This window comes from Aquila chrysaetos, chromosome 5, assembly GCF_900496995.4.
Source record: "Aquila chrysaetos chrysaetos chromosome 5, bAquChr1.4, whole genome shotgun sequence".
In the NCBI taxonomy this organism is placed as follows: Eukaryota; Metazoa; Chordata; class Aves; order Accipitriformes; family Accipitridae; genus Aquila; species Aquila chrysaetos.
The window spans coordinates 58,695,680-58,720,768 of record NC_044008.1 but is presented as its reverse complement, the minus strand read 5'-3'; the positions used below and the strand labels follow the sequence as shown (position 1 = coordinate 58,720,768).

Genomic DNA, 25,089 nt, shown 5'->3' with positions numbered 1-25,089 from the left:
ACAGGGGTGAGCCTTGGAGAGCAAACAAGTGTCCTGGCATGTAGGAAATCTATCCTCCTCCTCTTAGGAAGGTGACTGTGTCTGTATCCCCTTGGCTGCATCTCATCTGCTTGAGTAGGATGAAGTTGGTTTTTGCAGGCAAAGCTGTTCACTATGGAGAAGAAGGATCATAATCCTTATGGTCTCTTCCCCTAGTCTCCAGCACTGCCAGCCTGTGGGCAGTTGTTTTGTGTAAGTAACTTGACATCTGGCTTTGTTCTTCTTCTTGCCTTGTTTTAATTTCCTGCGGCTGCAGGAATGCCACAAGGCAAGGGGGAACTCCGGTCTCTCAGGGTTGTTGTGTTTCTCCCTCTTCTTTTTCTCATTCTACATGTCCTTCCCGAATGGAGCAAGTGAACAAACAAGGAAGCAATTTAGGAAGGCAACTGCTGAAACCCAGTAATTGCCTATCTTTTCTCACACACTGTTGCCTTAAAGGAGAAAATGAAGCAAGAAGCAAATTTGCACATTGAAACCTTTTAGTTACTGTTTCTAGGACAGCTGAGGGTCTGTAGGGTGTGGGAAAGTGAGGAATTGCATTTCAGGCTATCTTTAGGAGGGAAAAGCCTTCCTCTTAACTCATCATCATAACAGGTTTGCATTTCTCAGGAGAAACACTGAGTTATTAACTTTCCTTCCCTTCTTCTTTCCCCAGCCTTATCACGTTTTTTCCAACAGCCAGAGTCGCAGACAGTGGAAGAAAATGGCATGGCCCGGTTTGAGTGTCGGATCGAAGGACTGCCCTCCCCTGTCATCACGTGGGAGAAGGACCATGAAGCTGTTCCAGCAGAACCCAGGTGATGCCCTGATTTTTTTCCTGGGTTAGCTTGGAAAAAAGCAAAACAAAACCTGACCATTTATGATGTGGAAATCCTTCATAAAAAGGTAGAATGAAGAGAGAGATGATAGAAGCACCTAAATAAAATTAACATTCCCCCAAACATCATCCAACCCACCAAAAAAAAAGAACCAAGCCCTTTTTTATTACTGATCTCTTGTTCTGGAACCTTTCCCATGATGGACCAAGTGCTTGGGGCTAATGATTCTTCTAGAGTACTGTCTGTGCTCAGTAACCTGGGAGGTTTTTCCATTTGTTTTATTCCTATATTTAGAGGTCATCTAGTAAAAGACCCTGAATTTTCTTTTTTTAGGGGGAAAGATAAGAATCCTGCAGCATGATACCTTTTCCTTAATGAAAGTCAGTTACAGGCATGAGAAGAGGATAAACCATAAGTTGGCTGTTAGTTGGTCTGTAGATATCACTTCTGCAGGGGATCAGTGACTGCATTGTCCTTCAGTTCTTAAAAACTCATTTTTTGTTCTGCGGAAGGAGCGGTTTCCCTCCCAGGGAAGTTAAGGCAAGAGGCAGGAGAAGAGGAAGGAAAGAGGGGTGGGGTAAGGTTTAGGAATAATTTTGCAGTAATGACTGTTTCTGTAAGAATGACCGCTTATATCTTTGAGTCTGAAGTGTGGCATCTAAAGGTTTACAGGAGGCTGTTGCTTTGTAATGAGAAGGAAATTAATTAATTAAAAAAAAAAAAAAGAAAAAAAACGAAAAAGAAGGGATTGCAGACGGAAGTGTGCCATAGATAGAGCAATGGCTTTTTAATGAGACAGCTCAATGGATGTTGTGAAATTACTTACTCGGAGATTGCTTTCAACACAGGCAGCCTGAAAATTGTTTTCCTTGTAAAAGCCAGACGGTAATCTCTGGCTGCAGATCTTGCTTTTTAAATCATGTTTCAGCTAATATGCTTTTTCAGAAGTGTTTGCTTTTTTGTTGTTGTCTAGTTGTTGTTGGATTTAATATAACCGGCTTTCGAAGGAATTAAGTGAATTCCAGGAAATGTTGGCTGCCAACCAGAGCTCTCTATTATCCTTACTGCATCAAGCCTAAGGACCCGTTCTCAGGCCAGCCTGATTACTGTGGGCTCCTTCCTGTGCACACTTCTGATGAGCCTGTGAAAATGCAATCATTTGTATAGGTAGGCGTCAGGATGATGATTTCATATTCCAGAATAGCATGGTTAGGTGTTTGTACAAAATCAGGCTCTGGGGCTATAGATACAACCCTTGAGATAATGCTACTACATCAATGTTTATGATTTCTTTTAAGAGGGATAGAATAATCATGGGAAACTGACATGACTTTTTTTTTTTTTCCTTTTCTTTTTGGTGTGTGTTTTTTTGTTTTTTTTTTTTTTTTTTTTTTCCTTTTTTTGTGTTGATCTTACCTTTGGGCACTGTCTTCAGCCTTTGCCCTTGGGTGCAGGTTCTAGCATGGTGCCAACCTCGAGGGTGCTGAAGGCTGAGCTTAAAAAATACTTAGACAGCCCAAAGGGCAGAGAAGTGCTTAGTGATGTTTTCAGAATACCTTTACTGCCCTGCTGAAGTTCAGGACAAAATCTAACTTTCATATGTAAGGCACAGAAGTATTTTGCAATTCTGGCTCTGAGGTACTTTTAAAAACATGGTCTTAAATCTGTAGCAGCTGCTGAGAGGTGGCTTGCAGGATTTCTCTAGATTGCAGTTGCTTTGGGGTGTGTGCTACTTCTCTTGGCATAATCTCTTCTCTGTTTTAGGTGCTGGCTGACTTTCACACCAGGCTCCAAATTGCTGTTTATTTTCTCTAAAGCCAAGATGAGTACTTGCTAGGAACTGGAGGTCTTTAGAGGTCTGCATGTAGGCACATACCCTATAGATTACATGGTCTGCAATCACAATGTCTTTTTCCACGTTTTGGCTAAGTGACGGTTTTATCTGTGTGGAGAGTTTGCTTCTGTTGTGTGTCAGGAGTGCCTTAATATGGCTTACGTTCACTTACAGAGCTCTTGAGCTGTGAGCAAAAGGGCTTGCAAACTTTGAGTCTGCAACAAAGCTGCAGGTTCCTAACTTGTCCTGAGGACTGGTGCTTTAGTCTATTTTGTGTACCTTCAAAAGGCTGCGAGGAAGGATGTGCCAGCAGTTTACTGAGGAGAAAGTAAGAAAGGGAGTTGGACTGTTGATACCAGAATATTCTCTGCTATACCCACAGCATAGTGCACTGAGCTGTAGGGTTGCAGGGTTTGGACACAAGGCAGCGGTGCTTGATTTCAGCTCTTGAGCACTGCCCTGGTAATTGTCACTGAAGAGGTGAGCAGCTGTCAGCCCCTCTGTGCTCTCTTGTAGAGTCTGCTCAGGGAGGAGCACAGAGGGGAACAGCTACATGTTTGTGCCCTGTTGCTCTTGTAGCTTGCTGCCTTCTGTGCCCATGGTAACTGGGCCCTGGTCTGAGTGTGCTACCCTTTAACCAGCTACCTGCTGCAAGTGGGGGGCTTGCCTTTCACCCCCATTCAAGGCAGTCTCCTGTGAGATCCTGGTGCTATAGCTGTCCATGGCAAAACTCCTGAGACTGCTGAGGTGCCAGCATTTCTGTTTTTCCCAGGGCCTTTGTCTGTCCTTTGGTTTTTGTTTTCTGTTTAATCCATAGTGAAGGTAAGCAGACAAAGATCAGCCCTTTGTGTGGAAGGAAAGCTAGCACCAGCTGTCTGCTCAGAATCATCAGGCAAACTTAGCTTCCTTAAAGAGCCTGGGGATGGAGCAGAATGCCCTTGCAGGCTGCTCGGGGGCTTCTAGTCCAGGGCTGCTGGGAGCCTGAAGAACTGGAGGCTTTGTGAGCAGCTGGGAGATATTGTGGGTAGAGAAATCCTGCCTTTCTTCCCTCCTTGCTTCCCTGGGAGAGTGATGCTCACCTCCATCGTGCTTTCCCAACAGGACGTACTGCATTAAGTAGATATCTCTACTGCTGGTCTCGCCGAAGGGACCGTCTTGAGCTATGTGTCGACTGAGTCTCCCCACTCACTCCCCCTTGCCTCCAGCTCCTGCTTTCTTTAGAAACACAGTGGCTTGTTTTCTGCCCTCAAGAGAAGCTGAGTGTGTTGGCTGAGCATGACTGTGGACACAGTCCTGAGCAACCTGGTCTAGCTGACCCTGCACTGAAAGAGGAAAGACCATAGACAATTCTGAGAGGTCCTTCCCAGCCTCAGTGAATCTGTGATACATAATTGGAGTGTCTTTTTGTGGCTGGGAGATGCCTTGCTTAGTGTTTGAAATACGTTGATATTAATTACAGACTCAAATAGCAGATGCACGACAAAAATAAATATTATCGCAGTGGGAGGCTTTCCCTCCACAGAGCTGAGAGGATGCAAATATTTGTCTCCTTTCTCCTGTGTCCTGATGAGGCATCTTGATGAGGGCTTTCTGGGTGCCACCTCCTCTGAGGCCTCTGGAGCTTGATCCTGAGAAAAGTGTCTTTGTAAGTAGCAGGAGCATGGCTTTAGGGATGTGGAGCATTTGCCTTTGTGTACGTGGGAAGCTTCAGCAAGTCTGTGTCCATGAATCAGGCTGTAGGATTGTGCCAGTAGAGACAATATGGTCACTGGAAGAGCTCTGTTAGTTCTTCTGTTTCTTCATCAGCTGTGAAGAGGACAAGAAGTGATGAGCTCAGATTGCAGCAGCTGAGGTCCAGGATAGACACTAGACTTGCAGCTGGAGCAGACTGCTTTAGGGCAAGGGAAGTATTTCCATCACTGGAGATTTAGGATAAAAGTTTGCAGGAGCAGGTGTGCTGTTGGTGACCATGACTTGAACACAGGATAGGTGATCTCTTAAGGCCCTCCTGGTTCCATGACCCTTGCTCATGGCACTCCAGCTGTCTCAGCACCTGGAATACCACAGTTCTACTTGCTGGGTGTACTTATTGGGATCTTTGTGGATGGAAGGACTGGCATTCATGATTATAACTTGTCTTTGTGCTGTTCCCATGGAAGAGCTGCTATCCCTCCCCTTAGCAATTGCCTTTGAATGTGTGCTCTTCATAATGAAGACTGATAACCCAGAGCTGCCTGTCAAAGCTCGGCAGCTCTGTTTATAGAGGCTTGCAATTAAAAATGAATCTCATATATAATTAAAAAGGATCACGTAGGCTTTGCGCCTTGCATTCAAGAATAAAGAGGCTGCCATCTAGGAATCCAGGCAGAAAATGGAGATGCTGACAGCCAGCTCCTACTTTTATGCTAATTGCTAATCATTTGCTTTGTTCAGTATAATGCAGCAAGGATTGTGTTCATGTTATGAGCCATGTAGCCATTTCACTCCATGGAAGTGTTGCCCAGTAGCACGCCATGGGCAAATGGGGGGGGATACTGAATGCCCGGCTGTAAATTTGTCAGCTTGTGAAAGCCAGAAACTTGTGGAAGAGCAAAAGGAATCAACACAACCCAGGAATGGTGCAGCTTCAGGCGGCTGTGTCCTGGCTGCTTTGGGCCATGAAGTTGCAGCTGTCTATCAGCTGGTCCCTTCACGTGCTTGAGGTGCAGCAGGAAAAAGATGATGTTCAGACTTCTTTGCAATGTATTTTTTTTCTCTGGCTCCCAAACCCTTGTGAAAACCAAGTGGTGAAACGGGCTGTAGTGTGTGTGAAGGCACTTCACTTGGAGACATCTGCAAATATGTATGTAGAAAGGTGCATGTGTGTATATAGTTGTTTTGTACTATACAGTTGGTTTGTATCAGCAAAGTCCTATTGGCCTGGTCTCCCAAAAGCAGATCCTATGTTGTGAAGGCTCCAGGGTGACAGATAGGTCTGTACCTGCTGCTTTTTAAGAGCCACCAGTTGGGTTGCTCAAAGGTTTCTTGGTTCCATTCTGCTGTGATTACCAGGACCTGCACATGATACATTTGCAGGAGAAAAGGAAGGGATAAAAGGGCTTTGAGTTGATGAATAGCTCAGGTAAGGCGTAGCCTGTCTCTCACTCTTTGTTTTGGTCACTCAGGTTTATAACTCTTCCAAATGGTGTCCTCCAAATCGTGGATGTGCGGGAGAGCGATGCTGGGGCTTACCACTGCGTGGCAACCAACGCTGCCCGAAAACGCTACAGCAATGATGCAGTCCTCAGTGTCCTGAAAGGTAAGGTGCAGGCAGCAGCATGTTGGGCTGGGCACATGTCTACTGGATAGCCATTGTGTGTGATGGCAAGCTGAGCTGAAATATCAGTGATGATCTCTTCTGATGGTGTGGGTCTGCATGTGGCAGGCTTTGGTTAAAACTTGCAGAGAAGGTGTTTTATTAAAGATTTTTTCTTTATTCTCATGGGAGAAGCAGGCTGGTTTGGGAGGTATTGCCGCCTGGGAGTCGCAGCTGGCTGCTCTGGCCAGCCACAGGACTAGGCAGCCAACAATAATAATGGGGTTGTTTCTCTCTGTACCCAGGGGTTTTCTTTTGTAGGTGGATTGTAACAGCAGGTGCATTTTAACAGCCCTAGACTCTTTTATGCTCTGGGGCTCTTAGAAGGGGTCAGGTACCCTGCTTGCACCTTGGGGAAGTGCAGTGTTGTTGTGATCTTATCTTCAGTGGCCTTGGATGGCAACACAAGCAAAGGCTGGCACAGACAGAGGACGATGGCTGCCCAAGCTAGCTAGAGAAATAGTTGGAGTAGTTGGCAGGGCTGTGTCTACCCCACGTTGCCTAGCAGAGTCCAGAGGATGTTAAGCATGGTGACATCTGACTTGCATTCTGTGTCCATATTGCTAGCTCTTTGCTGAGCTGTTGGGTAGGCTCCAGAGATCTTTTTGTGGTATTTGGGAACAGCTTCAGCTGGGATTTCTTCTGGTGACACAGACTGTTGGAGCAAGGCTTTGGGTATGGGCTGTCCTTCGTCTCCCAATCTGGGCCTCAGTCTCTGAGTGCTTTTTTTCTTCGTAAACCAAGAGTGTAGTGGGCAAGTCTGGACATGAGAATGTAGCTGAAAGCATAAGTGCAGCGGGGGTGTCCAGACTCCAGCATCCTTCCCAGCATGCCTGTCTGCCTCCCCAGTATTGTATAATCCCTGTCCTGCAAGTGGACAGATTCACCAGGGCTGGGAGTCTGGCTGAGCTGTCCCTTCTCTCGGGACAGTGCCCCGCTGCCATGTCTGTCTCCTGTTCATGCTGACCCCAGTGTATTTTGTAGGCAGCTTTAACCTTGAAAGCTCTGAAATCCTTCCCAGCCCCTTTTGTCTTTGTTTAGGATTGCATTGTTTGGCATTCTGCTACCAATGTATTTTCACAGAGGTGGCTTTGCCGTTCATCCATCAGCAGCGAGTGTAATTAACTGTGGAGCCTGAGAATACACCTCTGATCAATGGATTGTGTCGTGGAGGTAATCTGTGTGGAATCTGCAGAGAATTCGTGAGCGCTTGAATGCTCTGTATCTAATTGCCAGCCCTTGCCAGATCCTCTGTGTGCTTAATGAAGCACAGAGGCGAGGGGAGCGCTTGCGATGGGCAGTTCCACACTCCAGAGACAGCTCCCGTGCTGGGTCTGATTCGCTATTGATAAGTAATATTGATCAAGCTACAAAGGTGAATATGCTGTCCTTGGCATCATAACTCATGCTGCATAATTGTATCTTGTAACTCTGCAATGTTTAATCTGCTTTGCAAATGGAGGCAATGGAAGAGGTTAAATGGGAAGCGTTCCTTCTGGAGCACCAGCCGGCCTGAGCAGATTTCTGCCTGGAGTTCTCACCCAAATCTCACTTCTGCAGCACCATACCACCCACTGGCTGCAAAAACAAATATGCGAGGTTGAGTTTTTCACCAGATTGAGCTGATAGTGATGAAAAACATGCCTGTTAAATCTCTGGGGTTTTTTATAATTGGGGAGAAGTATCTCTGAGACAGATGGGAAACTGCAGTGACCTGTGCGGGCTGCAAACTCCTCCGTGAGTGACTGGCATGGTATTGATCCTTTTTTCTTTCAGCACTTCACCATCAGAGGCACTTTTTTGGATGCCTGGTCTGGCTTGAGGAGTCTTTTCCTCCCTGTTCAGAAGCAGCTGATAGTAGTTGGAGTGAACTGGTCAGGCAGAAATCCTTTGTTGGTTGTAAAAAAATAAAACCAAACTAAACCAAAACAAAAAATTCCGGGGGCGGGGGGGGATGGACACCCCAAAGAACAATAGCCTGAAATACAGCTATTTAGTGTTACTTAAGTTGCTTATTTGGAAATTTCAGGGGCCAAAGTCCTATGTGTCTGCAGGCAGGAGCAGCTAAACTACTTCTTCCCTCCCTGCTGATAGCTAGTGAGTCATTTGTGCTGAGGTAAGATGGGAGTCCAGTCTTTCTGTCCTGCTGCACTGCCAAGGCCCCTGGAAAAGGTTTGTGCAGTGGGACCTAGTGTCTCCTTACCAACTGTGCCTGCAGGTTTGGTGTCCCACTGACAGCACTGGGCAGTGCTGTGTGATGCTGACCAAATCTGTGTGCTCGTGTCAGATTTTGGGGCCGTGTTGGTTATAATACAAACACTTCCACTTGCACTGGGTTGCCAGCCCTTAGGCCTGGGAACATCTCGTGTTCATGCCTCTGCCCCTGCCAGACAACGCTGGATATGAACTGGCTGTGCATAGCAAAAGAATCCATTTCCCTATAGCTCTTCTGCCCAGTTGTCCTTTTCCTCCTCCCCCTCCCCCTTGTTCCTGATATGATGACTGGGAATTGTTCCGTCTCCCTTATTGAAGGCCTTTTCCCAGTAGAGGCAGCAATTAGCACGACCCCCTTCTGTCATATTTGCATGGCCTAAAAACCCCAAAAGTGTCGTTTCCCTTGATGGTGTGACTTCCCCATCACGTGGGGAAGGCTGTATTGTGTGTTGGTGGCTAAACATATGCTGGCCTTACATGGGCAGGGCAGAGAGCAGCGGTGCACAGCGGTGCTGTAAGCACTGCAGATGTTTCGGCTGTGCAGACTTCATGGTGCAAATTTCCAGACGTTCCCTGGGGAAGTGGTGTTTTGAGCTGGAAGGGAAGAGAGCAGACGGGAGAGCAGGATACAGTCACGCAGCCCTGAAACAGAGCCTGCTGTCGAAATAGGGATAACTTGGATTTTCCCCTTGGATCTCCACTGCTCCCCGGTGGACAGAATGCCAAACACATCTGGCAGCTCCATCCCTTCACCCCTCACCTGGACAGAAGAACTCAGCAGCCTTTCTGTGCTCTCTGCCAAAAAGGGCATTAGGAGCTGGCTGCAGGATGCTTTTCCCAGGCGCTCTGTCTGTGCATGCTGCCTTTGCTTGGGGTCAGTTCTCAGCAGGGCTGTGTCTTGTTTCTTGTAGCTCCTTTTTCTGGAAGCAGGCTCTGGAGACCTACTCTAAACTTGTACATAAAGTTAATTCCCTGCGTGTCCCGGTCATGTTCCCACATCCTTGACATACACAAGGAAGTGTTGCCATGCTTCATAAAGCAGCTCTCAAAGAAGAGTAGCAGAAAGGCTTGGGGAACATGACATTGTGTGGTCTCAGCAGGTCACTGCTTAACACTTCACTTTTTCCCTCCATGTCATGCACGTGCTTGCTCTTTGTGTGTTTTCTTGGGGATAGGGACTACCTCTTGCTATGTTTTTGCCCCACGACTGGTACAATGTGGCTTGCATCCCCAGTGCGGCACAAATAACCATCAGAGGCTGTGCTTCTGCAAGCACACTACATTTTTACAAGGACTTCATCCATTCTGTTTTTAAATGACACAAGGAGTATGGATCCCCTTAACTCCCATTGCATCTTCCCCATTGAATGGAGACTGGGATCTCTAGTCTCCATAGCTAACTGAAATTTTACTTTCCTGCAGTTCATCTTCTTATTTCTAGTTACACAGTGTTGGGGGTCTTGAAAAAATTCTCCTTCCTCCTTGGTTTTTAATCCCTTTGAGTATGTATAGGCAGTGTAGCATCCCCCAAGTGATGTAAAGAAAGTTAAAGATCTTAGCAATTTTAGAGTATAATAGAGTTTTGACTGGGCTGGGAGAAGTACAAAAGATTAAAACAAGACCATCCATTTTGAGATACTGACCCCACAGCTCCTTTCTGTAGATTTCAGTGTTTGTATCTTTTCGCATTTACAGGATGGTCATTGCAGAAAAGCGAACAAAGTGTGGTCCTGGGAGCCAGGACTCTTGGGTTCTCCTTTCCTCTCTGTTATTGGGCCACAGAGGAGAATCGGTTCCTCAACACTTTTAATTTCTGCCTCTGTAAATAGGGATAATGCAATAGCCTTGGAATTGCCCTCTTAGAAGTGATAGGTCAGTCTGGAGAGTGATTATGGGCATTTGGTGCTGGAGGTCTGTCTGCTCAGGTGAGCTGGGCACTGAGGTGCACTTGCAGAGGAAGATGCAGATATGTACCTGATTGTGGGTGTGGGGTTTTTCTTCCCTGTGTCCTCTGCACCCTATTCCTGATGTGTGCACACAGGGTAGTCATGATTGCTGTGACATGTATATGGGTAAAACCTTTGCCTCAGACCAGGCTGGCAAGAATCAGAATGTGCAACAGCCTTCCCCCAACACTGACAAAATGTCTGTGCAGTGATGTTTGTGTGGTGGTCTCACAGGTGTGCTTCGTGTGATCCTCTGCCTGTGCTGCAATAAATGCAGGAGTGGGGAGAACAGATCAGGATAATGGGCGTAGGTACGGCGGGGCTGAAGTCTGGGCTGAGCATGCCACTGAAGAGTCTTCCAGCAGATGAGCACGTCCCCTGTGAATTGGGATTTAGTACTGTGTTATTAGAGATGACACTGCGAGATTGCCGTTGGCAGAACATCATTTACGTTGACAGTTGTAGCAGCTTGCTGCAGCAGTGTCCCAGGAAATGTATTTTTCAGCCAAATATTTGTATGAAATATGATAACAGGGACAGTGCTTGGAGGCAGCTGAAACACCTTCATGTTTTTTATTCTTTTGGTGTTTGTATTGTAGTGGCTTGCAGTTACCAAGGGAGAGCCTGGCTCTGGGTGCTTGGACCTGGGTGGTTCCTGCTCCAAAGGGCTGTAGGAGAATACAGCTATTGAATGGGATGAGCTATGGAGATGGAGGGGAAGGTGGTGATGAAGTGAGCAGCACTCGCAGTTGGCCACCACCTCGCAGAAACAGACGTGCTGTTACCACAAGTGGATTTTCAGTCCCTGCATGTGCGAATGACATGCTGGATGCTGGGTTGGCGCTCAGCCTGAGCCCTGACGACACGTGCTGTGCTCCCCTCGCAGTTTTGAACACGGATACTGTGCAGTCTAGGGACAGGGAAGTTCAGATTTGGGTCAGTGCTGCTCTGGTCTGACCTCCCTGACTGCAGCCGGGTGTTGATCCCATTGTCTGTGCTGCCATTGATGGCGAAGGGCAGCATTAGCCAGAGTGGGGTGATGGTCCCACCTGGTCAGGGGTTGTCTTTCTCCAGCAGGAACCCATGCGGCAGAGGCAGCAGGGCCCTGTGGTGTTATGGGGGGCAGAGCTGCGGGGGGAGAGCTTCCACAGCTGTGTTTGTGGGCACAGGAGGCTGCTAAAGGCTGTGCTTCTGGGACGCAAGAGGGTCATGGATATGTGTAGAGAGAGGAGACATGGGTTGGGATAAGACAGCTGTATGTTTACTGTGAGTTGTTGATTTAACCAGCAAGTGATGCTTCACCTCTGGAGAAGGGGACATCCCAGTTCCAGCCTGCAACTGCTGTGTCCCTGTTCCATGTGCCTCTTCTGCTGGGCACAGACCTCTGGTGCTTTTCCCCTCTCTTCTTTTAGCATCCTGTTCTTCTTTGCCCTTTCTTCTTTCACTTTACTAACAGTTAAGCAGGGAACTGCTCTCCACTTGACATCCCTAAAGCTCAGCCATGAGGACTCTGTTTATGTGTGTTTCGAAGCTCCAGTTTCCTGGGCAGCAGGTATCTGAAGCTGTTTGCATAATGCATCTGATGGGTTGTGAAAAATGCTCTTGATCCTTCTCTGTGGCAGAGGATGCTAAGCAAACCATGGTAAGTGTGAATTCAGAGAATGGCAAGATCAAGGAGGAGATACACAGCATTTCTAGCTTAATAAATAGATCTTTAAAGCCTAACATGAGCTGTAAACTTTCACTCCATTTCCCTTTTACTGAGCCTAGCAATGCTAGTGATTTCAAGCACGCATGGAACAGGATTGAGACCACAGATTTTGGGTGAAACTTGTGAAGGGCTGGTGCAGACATGCATCAGGCACCCACCCAAACACACAGCTCTCTCTTTGGCTGGAGTTCGTACGAGGCCAGCATGCATCACACCACTCATGTCGCCGAGAGAAAGCTTCTCGTAGCTCAAGTGTCAGCAGCCTGTTCCCAGGAGCCGGAGGGGGAGTTTCAGCTCAGCTGTCTGTGAAGTTCGGTGGGGCTATGATATGCCATGCTCCTGACAGCTCTAGCAGCCTGCGGTGACAGAGGGTTTGATACAAAATTCAGAGCCCTCACCTCCCATTAAGCAGAACAGCTAAGCCCGGGGTTGGCACTGAAGTGAGTGGCAACAGAGGTGTCAAGTATAATAGAGCAGAACAAGGGATGTACAGCTGGGAATAGGTGAGCTGTTTCCAGGTCCTGAGGGGAAACTGGTCTCTCCTACATGGAACGTTGGCTATGCATGATGTTTGGAGCTGTCAGGTATGGCCAGACTCATGTGTTACAGACAGCTCTGCCTCTGACTCCTGAAGACCAAGGATGGTGGGATTCAGGGATGGTTTGCAGTCTTCCAGCGTTCTCCACATGCAGCTCTTATTAATCCAGATCTGCTGTGCTTTTGAGGCTTCCTGAAATAAGAGCTGGTGTTTGGTAAATCTCTGGCTGAAGCAGGGTTTAAGCGTCAGGCTTCATTCAGCTCTCCTCTGAGAGTCTTTTGGTGGTGGTGTAACCGTATGGTGCATCAGCACATCTGCACGGCAGGGATCACACCTGGCCTCTCCCAGAGGGTATTGAACAGGCTGTGCCTGCACCGTGAGGCTGGAAGGGAGCTAAGAATAGAGATCATAATTAGGTCAGCAGCTTGCAGTGGGCTGTGGGAGAGGAAGGTTGATGTGGTTGGGTTCCTGATGGCACTTGTTAATTATTAATTGTCTGTATTACAGCAGAGCCTCAATAGCTCTCTGAGGTCGAGGGCTAGCAGTGCCCTACGGCACTTACAGCATCCTAACAGCTGGAGTGAAGATGTTGCAAGTGTCCAGAGGCATAGCAAAGCTCATGGTCCTGTTGCTTTAGACATGGGACAGACATATGGAGGAGGCTTGTCCCTGTCTCAAAGACCCACCAGTATCTACAGCCCCAGTGGTGCTAAGGAACAAGAATGGGGTGAGTCAGCCCAGATTGTGGGGAAGGTTGAATCAGGACCTGAGCCGTGCTGCTCTGAGCCCTTGCTTGGATATCTGGGATGCCAGGGATCGCTCAGGACACAGCTGGGAGTTTGCCTTCAGTAACTGAGAGATGCTTTTGCCCAACTCTGTTTCCAGTGCAGCCAAGGGGCAATGCCACATGTATTGTGGACTAGACTGAGAAGCAGGAAAGAAAAGAAGAATGGGATAAGGAGGGGCAGGTGGTGTTACCAAACACTGTGTCTTCAGGCACGGTCTTAGACAGATCAAGGCTCTCTGCGGCACTCAGCAAGTGTCCAGCCGGAGGGCTTTGACAGAATCTTTGGATATCACTAATGATCCTTCCCCATGGAAAGCCAGCTTTCCTTCCAGACTTCTCCTAGAAAAACAGATTTGTATTGTCCTGAGTTAATGCAGATGCATCCATCTGCTTTTAGTTCTTCCTTCCAAGTTGGCAGTCTTTGTTTGCTGCCAGACTGTGTTACTGTAGACTCCCAGCATGTTGTGTGTTTGAAGCGTAGCTTGTAGGAAGCATTCTGTGTACCTGGCATCAGGGAGACCACACTATGAGGTGGCTTCCCATAATGTTTCTCTTTTCAAAGCCGTGTATGACAGTAATGTGAATGGCCATCTCTGGCAGACGGAATGGGGCAGAGGACAAGCCCTGGTAGTGAAAAAAGCAGGTTGTGTCCTTCTGCACAGCCTAGGGCCTTCAGCCTGTTGCCTCTCTGCTGTGACTAGATGTACGTGAATTGCAGATAGATCTGCTGTTGCAAATAAATCTTAACTGCAAATAGATCTGGTGAAATAGGTGTCAGCCCCTGGGAAACATCAGCCTCTGAGCACAAGGAGGAAGTTACTGGAGTGAATTGGCTCCAGTCACTGAGACAATGTGAGGTGACTGACTAAGGAGGATTTTCAGGGCTTGTGACCTTGAGCCAGAAAGGTCTTCACTTGACCATCTCTCTGCCTCCTTTCTGAGCAAGAGGTAGCAGAGTATCTTTACTTGCCTTACAGCCTTTTTTCTTGGAGATTTCTTCTGCATCATCCTGAAATGAAAGGTGGTGTGCTGGCCTAGGAAAATGAGGAAGAAAGCTGGTGTAATGATGGTTAAAGAAGTGTGGGAATGTTCCCACTGAATCCCAGAGACTGGCAAGCTTAGGTCCCCAGGGCCATTTGGTGTTTACTGATTTGGAGAGAGTCTACATTTAAATCTCTGATACTGTGGCTTTTGTTAAGGGTCTTCTGATGCTCTCTGGCTATTACTTTTGCACCTTCACTTTATGAATTAGCTAAGTTACAAACTGAGCAGATGGAGCTATGGAGATGCCGAGAGATGTGCTGACAGCAGCACAGTGAGTTACTGGCACAGATCGCATCAAGGAAGGGATCTGGTTATGCCCTTGTGCTGCTGAGAATGGTGTGTTGCAGTAGCAGCAGTGCTGTCAGCTGTGGGACATGCCTGGTGTCATGTGGTGGTTCCTGTTCTGGTGATAACTTTGCAAAGCGTCCTCCTGTAGCCCTTGTCTGTCTTGTCTGTGTTTCTGGCAGCTGCTGGGGAATGGCTGGGGCTTGCAGTGCTTTAAGGCCTCATCTTTAGTAACATAAGCTGTCTGGGTCTTAGGGTTAGGGCAGTGAGACTGCTCTGCCATTCTCTAAACTGCTTCAGAGACACTAAGGTACCTCTGCTCCTTTCTTCACTACTTCTTTTTGTTGGTCTCTCATCCAATCTAGAGGCTTAACTCTTACTGTACACTGAATAACTTTCTTTTAAGGAGTTTGTTTGCACTAAGGTCTGTGAAAATGTGCCAAGAATGGTTAAAAGCTTATTAATTAATAGTTATTATCTAAAATGGTGACATTATCAATGCTGCTCCAGCACAGTCCTTCTGGTAGGTCTCAGTTTCCACTGTGCCCTGAACTTGGGTTTCCTATTGCCTCTGCCACATTCTGGCTTGTGGTCTGCTGCTTCTGCCTCCCAGAAACTCTCTGTGATATATCTTCAGGTTTCTGAGGATTCAGATACGTGGCCTGAGGTCTCCAGCCCTTTGGCTAACTTGGTGCCTGTGGCAGAAAACCAGAAGAGCCCTAATTCTCGTAAGAAGCAGCAGCTGTCCTTGTGCAGTGGGGCTACAGGGCTGCATGACCATGGTGGCTGTCGGCGTGGCACCTCCTGGTTATTTTGCCTAGCTCCTGCTCGGAGTGGTGCAAATGTAGGCGTTTCCAAGCGCTTGCTGGGGAAGCGAGCAGGAATTCGTCGTGCAGTCTGGCTAGCTCCCATCCCTTTTGGCGTGATGAAGAGCAGTTCCAAATGCATGTACACAAACAGAGAGCCAATATTGACAACTTTACAGGAGGTGGAGTGGTGGGTAAAGCACACTCCGACTGCTTTGTAGCAGAGCTAAATGTACCCTGGATGTGTAAAACTCCATACCCTGAAGGATCAAGGGTTTGGGGAAGAGCCCCCTAAAAATTCAATGCAATTCCTGGAAACCTTCTACTGCTGTGCTTTTCTGGGCTTCTGGTTATGTACAGCTCAGGGTGTCAACTTGTGACTGAGCTAGTACATTAAAGGATTTAATTTCTGAGCTGAAATCTATCAGCTGTATAAAGAAGTCGAGGTGAATGAAAGAGGACTGCCTGCCTGCCCTTCTGCCTGTCTGGACTGGGATCCGTGTGTTCCCCAGGCTTCCAGACGCAGGACCTAGAGCTGGGGAAAATGTTTAACAAGCTGTTTCTCAAGCCAAGTGAAAAGCAGTTCCTAGAGCAGCTCCTCCTGCCACACGTGGCATGTAACATGTTCCATGGAGAGACACCAAAAGCTGTGGCAGATGCTGGTCTGAGGAATGTGTCCAGGTAGTAAATGAACACTCCTCATCCAAACTCATTAATCTTTTTTTTTTTTTTTTTTTTTTAAATCATAGAAGTGTATTTCATCTATTAAATTCTCCATTTTGCATGTACGTATATGCGGATATTAAAGGAGCGGGTTTTGTGCCTGCTGTTAGAAGTGTAGGTTGCACCGTGTATTTTGGGATCTGTTTGCTGACTTCTTTTTTGGGGATTTTGTGATAGTAGTTTGAGGTACAAGTGCTGTAGGTGGAGGTCTCTTAATAGCACTAAGAAACTGATTGAACTTCTGTGTTTTAATCATTTCTGCATGTTTCTTTGGATGCTGCTTTAAAGATGACAAATGATGTGTAGCTGCTCTGCTGCAGCACTAACTTAATAAGTAGGAAGAGAGACTCTGTCTCTATTCCAGAACATGGAGATAAATTCTTCCCTGTTCAGCTTCTCCGTTAAATGTTTGCATTGACAAATGCATAACTGCTTACAAAATGTTTTGAAGATATGAGGTAAAAAGACAATACAAAACTGATTTACTGAGCTCATTTATATTATTGGGCAGAAAAAACCCCATTACACCAATACAGTGTCACTTTTGCAATAAAAGCTGGGCTCCTTTTCAGCCTTCCTTCTGAGATGACTCGTGCACTGACCCAGGCACACTGCAGCTGCCTGAAAAGGGAAAGAAAGGAGCATTTCTGATGACGGAGGCTATGGGCACTGGTGCTGCCAGATTGCGCTGGGACACCTTTTGCACTTCCAGTACCCAGGCGTTGTCAGTACTGGAATTTCTGCTGAGGCACACATCTAAAAGCTCCTGTAAGGCTTGTGGGCTAAAGCCTGATCCTCTGCAGAGGAGGAGTTTTCAAGGCTGAGAACAATCAAAGCGGTACCAAATGTTTGGTGAATTGAGTCCATGACCTTGTAACCAAAAGTCATCCTTCCCCAACTTCAGTGACAGGAAAACAGAACTTGGATCCAAACTGCCACAGTGGCTGGTATAGCAAAGGTGAAAGAAAAACCCAAAGAAGCAAATGGTAATTTTCAGAAAGGATGCGTGGTTGTGAGAGCTGCGTCTGGGAAGAAGAGATGAGGAGGCAGTGTTTGACTTGTGATACTTTGGGGAGGCCTGAATTGTAGGGTGTTGGAAGGGCAGCACCCAGCATCTCTAGCCACATCTGAAGAATCACTGGTGCCAGTCCTCTCTTGGCTGCTTTGCTTTCCTGTTTGCAAAGCTGTGCCTTGCTGTATTCAGATGAAAACAGTTACAAAAGAAGAAATGTTTAGTGCTAAGCATGCTCAGGTTTGAGATCTGATATTGTTTATAATGCCCCCAAAGCAGATATGCCAAAGTGCTAGGATATAGTTAGACAAGTGTCCTACCTAGAGATGTTGCGTGCTAGTTATCTCCTGTCCTGGGTCTAGCCCAGAAGTAGAAATAAATTGTAGATAAATTTCCAGGACGGTGTAAAGTGAGGAGGAAGGCAGGTGTGGAGGATGTTTGTTTTTTCTCCTCCATGGTTGCTGTCAGCTTTCTCCCTGAACAGTCCAGGAGGTCTGTGAGTTGTGTGAGAAAAAGGAGAGAGCTAGGGAGCGGGAGTAGGACATGCTCTGCAAACACAGCGCCTGCATTTTTGAAGGTGTGCTTTGCAATGGGTAATTTGCTCCTTTATTGTCTGTAGAATAACAGCAGTGACAGCATTGACTTTCTCTAATGAACAGCTGCTCAGTGCTAGAATCTATTCCCAGAGGAGGCTCACAGGGATGAATAAGGTTTCATGCTCCTCCTCCAGAGAGGGTGAGAAAGTTCGCAGAACAGAAGATTGTTGCTTGATTGTTGGATATCTCCAAATCTTGAACTGCTGACAGCTGAGAGCTGAATGTGTCACCATGCAAGTCATGTTTAACCTTCCAGCACTTTCGCCGAGGCAGGGTGTTTATGGAGTCGGGAGAGAGGTGTTAGTTCCTGTCCAAGAAGTCATCCTCTTGTCACTGCAAACGACAGTCACAAATTGGCTGAACAAAAAAGCATTTCTCCTGTTGCACTGCCTGAATTCTTCAGTGATACGCTGCGCTAACAAGAGCAGGGAGGCAGGAGAGGATAGCTGATGAATTATGGATGCATTAGAGGCAGACCCAAGTTGTAAACTCTTGGAGTTTGAAATCACTTGTGTATGTTATAACTCAAGCTATAACTTCAAATAAACATTTTGAGCTTTGTCCCAGGCAGTTCCCCATAGTGCCTCCCTTCACATCCCTGCTCACAATTCTCCTTCACTTTGAAATGATACAGATTGGATTTTTAGAGGTTAGGCAGCCTGTGTGCTGAGGTCTGTCTGGCATGCTCACTTGCTGTCTCAAGGTTCCCTGTACTCCCCTCCCCACCTCCTTTTGGTTTTATACTACACTTGATCATAAGCAATTTGTTTTATTTCCTCTGTGCCTGCCCACCACCTGGCCCTGGAACCCAACTCCAGATGCTGAGAGATGCCTGTGAAAGCAATGGTACAAAGAAGTGGAGCACCCAAATTTGGCCTGACTTTTGTGTTTCATGACAGGAAAGTGGAAAAAAGCATAAACTGAGAAGTCTTCTGTTGTGAGTTGCTCGTAAACAATAAAACTTGGGGAATATTTTGAAATATTTCTACAAATTATCAGTAAGTCTTGTCTCTTGCTCTGTGATGGCACCCTTGCTGTCTTCCTGTGCAAACACAAGCCTGTGGACAGGTTGACGAACTGTGCAGGAAAAGTGCCACCTTCTTTAACTCTTTCAGTGCCCAGAGGATTTCTCTCAGTCCTAGTGCACTACTCCAAGTCATCCCAGAGCTGCATTTGGCACCCTACAGGCATTTTTTCAGTAAAAGAGGGTAAAATTGATCCATCTGATTCAGAAGGGCAAAAAGTCCACAAAGGCCATCAGTGACAGCAAGTTTTGATATGAATCCATGGGTTGTGCCTTGGGCTGTGCAAAGCTTTTGCCTAGAGCAGTTTTGCTACTTGGAGAGACAAAACAAAGCTGGGGGGCAGTGAGAAGTCTCAAAGATGAAGTTTTAGATAGCAGCACTGTGAAAGCTTTTAGTACCTCAGAATGGACAGCATGGTGCAGGTGCATTCAGTGACCTGTTTTGTTCAGGCAGTGAAAGATGTCTTGGAAACTGCAGCTCTTTTTTCCTTTGCCTCTAACAATATTCCCTCTTGACCTGAAATTATCTTACTGGTAGTGGAGACAAAAACGTTGGTTTTAATCTTTGATGTTTGTTGGAATCCCCTGTGTGGAGGTTTTCCTGGTTAGCTTAGTACCGTTCTTGGGAACTCTTCAAACCGAATGAAACCCAGTTCATAGCAGTTAACCTATGATCCATCCTGTCCAACCAGCCTATTGAGACAGCAAGTGAAAAATGTACTCTAAAGGGGGCTCAGTTTAAGGAGGAGCTTGACTTGTAGTCTTGCTCTGACAGACCCACAGTGAAATACAAAGCTGAAGAGAAATGCGTTTGTGTGTGCAAGTGGTGTATGGGGCATTCATCCATGCACACACCCAGGAATGTACTGGGAAAGAAAGCAGAACTGTTTGGTTTTGTAATATAATTTCAATAATAATCAGTGACAAACAGACGTAGGGTCTGGGCTAATATGTTTTCCCAATAGTTTTTCAAGGCTCAAACCAGAGTTTTGGCCAAGTGAGAAGGAATCAGAAATGGATGTTTGAGCTACAGATCCCTGTGGCTGTTACAGCTCTTGGTTGTCAGAGACACCTTGAGTTGTGCCCTTGGATTTGACTGTCAGGAAGCCCAAATATCAGCTCTCTTTCTACCTTCTGCAGAGTGAGTATGGAGCTAATAAGTAGCTAATCATCAGCCCTTTTAGGTTGCCTGGCCTGTTTTCTACTGGCTGGCTACCTGGCCACCAGCGAGCTCCTTGCTCTTTCCCTTCCCAAGTACCCAGGGTGTGGGACAGGCAGCACCAGAGGGAACGTTGGCATGTGGTGCTGCTGCAGGACTGTTCAGGGTGAGGGTGGAAGTGTTTCATTGGTCCTTCCCCAGCCACCAGAAGTGCAAGGCCCCAAGGAAAGGTGAAGCTATAGGCTGTGTCTTTACAGCAGTGCTTCACAGTGGCTCTGCTAAACCAGGAGATTGTGGAGCTGGGCTGTTGGCTCCTGGGGCCATTTCAGAGTGAGGGTTTCTGCAGCTCATAAAATCCCTCTCCTAGTGACTGGCAGCACTGCAAGGCAGCTGTCTAGGGACCAAGTGATGTGATCTCAGGTATGGGACAAGTGCCTTCACATGAAGTTTCTGTAACCTGTAAGGTGCTTTTGCCGGCTGGCACTTGGGGCCATGCATCTGAATGCAACAGATGAGTGTTTAAGTCAGGTTTCAGGAGCTTTCTCTCTTCCTCTGCCCTAAGCTTGGTAGAGAAAGCTTGGAAATCTGGCAGGGAATATATAGCCATCTGGCTGGTGGGTTTTTTTTTTCTCTAGATTTATTTTTTTCCCCCAGCACTGCAGAAAAGGACAGCTTTATGCACACAGACGTGTTTCAGCCATGTTCTGCCCAGCAGGTACGTGAGCAGCCGGTGATGTTGGGTAAAGAAGCTCACTCTGAGCTAGGCTGGAAGTCTGTTCCCGTATACTCCTGCTCCCAGGACCTGGGGTGTAGGCTGCTGCTGTTTGTTTTCATCAAAAGCTGCTGTGGCCCCACAATGGGTGATGGGTCTCTAGGGTGGCAGGTGAGGCTTGCAGAGCCCTGCGCAGGGTGAGCCGGGCCTGAGCATGTGGTCTGTGGAGATGTGCGACCACGTCCAGCCATGCTGCCAGCCCCTCAGCAGAGAGCAACTCCTCACCTGGCTCCTTTGCAACTCTTTTCCCAGCTCACTCTTAAAACCAACTTCATCATAACTTGTTCGTTTCTCCAGCGTCTTCCCAGCACTGTGGCCTTCCCTGTAATGGCTGCTATAGAAGCCTTTTCCTTTGCTTCTGGTGCTTTCTCATGTGTTTCCTTCCAAATTCTGGCGGAAAGCTCCTTCTCCTTATTCTTTCTCCAACGTTGCCTCATCCCTCTCTGCTGTATGGGGTAGAGAAAGGGTAGAGGCCTCACATTAGTAATGTGCTGAGCAGCCTCACTGATCCAGCCGGGTCTCGCTGGAGTCCCTGCGCTCAGATGTTTTGCAGGATTAATGATTACTTGTGGATTTTAGTGCTTTGTTGAACTGGAGCTGGAGTTAAAAGAAAGCTGCTGTTCCAAAGAGCCTTGCATTTCTCTGATCCTTCAGCTTACGTGCCTGTTGTGGAAGCTCTCGTGCCTGTTTTTGCATTAAGCCCATTTTCTGTCTCAGTAGTTCTCAAGCCCGGCCTTGGCGCCACAGTTAAGAGTGGCCAGGACTTTGATCTGTTTGTCAATGAGGCCTCTGAATCCATAGTCTTATGTGGTTTCCTCTTGTCCCTGTTCTGTCCCCCAAGTTGTCCTGCTGTGGCTGGACGTGATGGCTGTGAGGCTGGAAGTGTAGGCATGAACGATGTGAACAGCTAATGTACGTGAATTTAACAAAGCCCTGGCCAGCCCACACTGTGCTGTAAGCACAAAAGGAGATTGTATGTGCCTGTACACACCAGGCCCTCTGTGTAGCATACTTGTTCCACTGGAAGGAGGATAGCTGGCTTGGCTTTTCCTTTGTGCCCCATGGCAGCTCTTATTGCTGGTGTTTGCCCAGGGCTTGGGTTGCAGTTCAGTGTGGTCCAGCCGTTGCCCCCGGTAGGGGACCGTGGGTGCTCCTCGGTCTCTGCTTCCATCTGCTGGACAAGCAGTGGCTCCTGCTCTCTCCTGTTTTCCCTTGGCGCCTCAGGGATTTTGCTAGCTCCTTTTAAACTGTACTCACATAATACTATAGATGGAAATCCCTTTCATGCATGTATGGACTGCAAGAAAATTTCAGTGTTGAACCAACTCTCTTTGGCAAGACTGCTGTGCTAGAGTAAAAGGCCACGAGCCTGGAGATGGGCTGAGCGTGGCATGTTCGGTGCAGCAGTGTGTAGCCTCCTACCATGCAGGCAGGCCTGCATGCTGAGGCCAAACCTTCTCTGGTTTATATTCACAAGAAAGTCAAGTATGAACGAGTGCTCCTTGGATGCCACATGAACAGCCAGTGTGGGCCGTGCCAGAGGTCCAGCCATTGCAGTGCTGTCTCCAAAAGTGACCACAGCAGATGCAGGAAGAAAGCATGTAAAAAAACTGGGCAGGGAGGAGCTGGTGCTTTCCTTGGACATCTCCCTCAGCATCTGACAGTCAGGGATGTGGGAACATCTTGCGCTGGAGGCTGCAGTGAGACCTTCCTATTTAAGAGTCCTGGTAAATGCGTCCTTCGTGAGCTTGTCCGAACCTCTTGGTTTTTGAATTGGCAGTATCTCGAGACAGTGAGTTTGTACTGTGCAAAAAGGTCCTGCTTTCATTTGAGACCTGCTGCCAACAACTTTCTCTGCTAGATCATGGGAGCACCTGGAGCAGGCCTAAGAATTACTTGTACTATGTGACTCATCTGCAGTTATTTTTCCCTTCATGAGGACAACAACAAAAGTGTCCCTCAGAGTTAGACATATTTGGGAGAGCTGGAAGAACAGGGTTGCTGCTGTTGAGGGTCATGAACAGTCTGGTCTGCTCAAGAGTGCTCCAGTTGTTTTCATCTCACAACAGAAGTTTGGTTGCTGCAAAGGCATTTCCTTAACCTTCCCTTAACCTCTGCTCAGCAGTGGGCAAACACAGGCAGAAGGTTCATTTCAAGCAAAAAATCCGCATCCTGTTCTCAAGACATTGTGCAATGTAGCCTATAGATCTTCCTGTAAACGTTGCTTGATTTATGGGTTGGCTGTTCATCTGTGCATGTATAAGCTAAATAGCACACTCTCCTCTAGATGTATAATGACTGATTTCGTCTTTGTACTATCAGGTGAAGGCCTGGACACAGAGGCTTGACGTCTCTTTGTTGCAGTTTACAGTACAGCGTCTAGATGTTAAAATTTCTTTAACCAAGTTCTAGATTATTTCTGCGCTGTTACAATGCCTTGGCAAAGGGTGTGTTGCGTTGCTGTTGCTCTGTTTGAGGATAGCAGCGTCTTGTTTCATCTAATTAACAAACATCCATTTAGCAACAATCAATGAAGGTGCTGTGTTGAAACTATTTATTTTCCATGTGAAAATCCTGATATTAATTTTTACTAGGGCCAGCATGATTAAAGTAAATCTGCAGGGCACCCCTTTGTTCATTTCTTTAGCAAAATATTGTAGTCATATAGAAGCAAGACCTGCTTTTCTCCTTCAAGTGGGCATGAGCCATTACCACACGTGAGACTACCTGGGGAAGCATGGCCGAGGTGTCTGGGCTCTACGTTCTGTGTTTTTCTAGGCACTTTGCAATTTGGAAAGAGACTTTTCTTTTTGTTTTTGACATTAGGTTCCCAGCCAGCAGGAGGAGATGTCACCATCCTCGCTGCTCCGGAGAACACCACGGTGGTGGCCGGGGAGAGCGTGGTGATGGAGTGCATGGCGGCTGCTGATCCCACTCCCTTTGTCTCCTGGATTCGACAGGGTGAGCATGAGGGACAGAATTAAGCTTTTGTTGTCAAGAGGAACCTGAGGATACTTTCTTTAAAAAAAAAAAAATCAATGAAAAAGCGGAAAAATCTGTGGGACAGGAAGGGTGCTTGTTACTTCAGTACCTAATGATGCAGGTGGTGTTGCAGTGTAGGGTGTCCTTCCTAAACTGGAATTGCTAATTAAATCTAGAAGGTTACAAAGCACACAATTCACTTTATAGTTGTTTGACCTGTGAAATATGTGAAGTTCTAGTGCCTGGATTCCTTTTGATCTAAATTAGTCATTCTCATTGTATGACCTTGAGCAGTGAAGGTCATGAGATGGGGTCAGGTCTATGCCGCTCCTCCAGGGACTCAGAGGTTAGTAGGGATTCTGTGGAATCTGCCATTGCATTGGAGAAGTAACCTGTATTATCTTGCAGGATTATAAAACATGGTAAGATCTGTTAATCATTGGAGTGACTGGGTGTGTTGATGGGAGGTTTTTATTAAAAAATATTACTGTGGTCAGATTGGTAGTGGAAGGATTGAGAAGATGCTTAGGTCTCGTCAGAGGTGTACAAATGAGCCAGACTGGCATATGTTACCCAGGGCTGATAGCCTAAGTCACGAGTAGGATGCTAGTGTCACTTCACTGAGTGTCACATCCATCAGATGTCTTTCAGAGGCTCTGACTGAAGACGTTCTCAGCTCAGGAGTCAATTCTTCCCCAGAAAAAGCTCTCAGTCATTTTCATAAATCCGGGTCACAATTTAAGACTCCTCTCCCCTGTAACCATTTATTGTGCTTGGTCTTCAGCCCAGACTTGTCCACAGGCAGTGATTTTAGTGTATATAAATATTTCCTCTTCCCCACAAAAAAGGAGCAAAAAAACCTTAGAGGATACAACTTTGGAAGTCAAATCAGCAAGGATTAAATGTTCTGGCAGAAATGTTTCTGGTTTATCCTGTGCACTTCTCAATTACAAATACTCAGTTTTCCCATGCTAGATCACTTATTGCTTTACTGAGAGCTACCGATGCCCATAGTAGAGTAGGTATTATTAGAGTTAATTATCACTATGAAAGTTTTTTGGAGGGGAGAAAGAGGAGGGGGAAGGGGGGAAAGGCTGATGAAATAGTTCCTCGCATGTTTTATTTTAAAGTGGTTGCTTGGACCCCTCTGCTTCCTGGTGTGGACTCTTCAATTAGAAAAGATGGATTAACAGTGCTAGCAATTCTATGTTATACAAGCATGTTTCTTTCCAAGACTTTGTTAGGGAGCAGGCTGGGTTACTGGACAATTAGTTATGTAGATAACACTGAAGATTATACCTCCAGGTTGCCAGTTTGGCTCTTGCCAGCCTTGGTGGTGTCAGCTAATTGCTACCATCTGGAGTCAGATTTTCAAACCGCTCCAGTGCAAATGGGGTCCACAGGTTTTTCTCCTCCTCTGAGCATGCAGCCGCTGAACTGTGAG

General features: G+C 46.8%; 1 protein-coding gene across 3 annotated transcripts in view; it reads left to right on the top strand.

Moving 5' to 3' along the window:
* IGDCC4 (immunoglobulin superfamily DCC subclass member 4) overlaps window positions 1–25,089 on the top strand; it is a 102,282-nt gene that overhangs the window by 45,300 nt on the left and 31,893 nt on the right. For all 3 annotated transcript variants that reach the window (XR_003923463.2, XM_030014934.2, XM_030014935.2), the window contains exons 3-5: window positions 695–836; window positions 5,856–5,989; window positions 23,490–23,624. Coding sequence is in view for 2 of the 3 variants with exons in the window: in XM_030014934.2 (XP_029870794.1) it covers window positions 695–836; window positions 5,856–5,989; window positions 23,490–23,624 (411 nt within the window). In the remaining variant the exon portion in view is untranslated. The remainder of the gene's footprint in view (window positions 1–694; window positions 837–5,855; window positions 5,990–23,489; window positions 23,625–25,089) is intronic.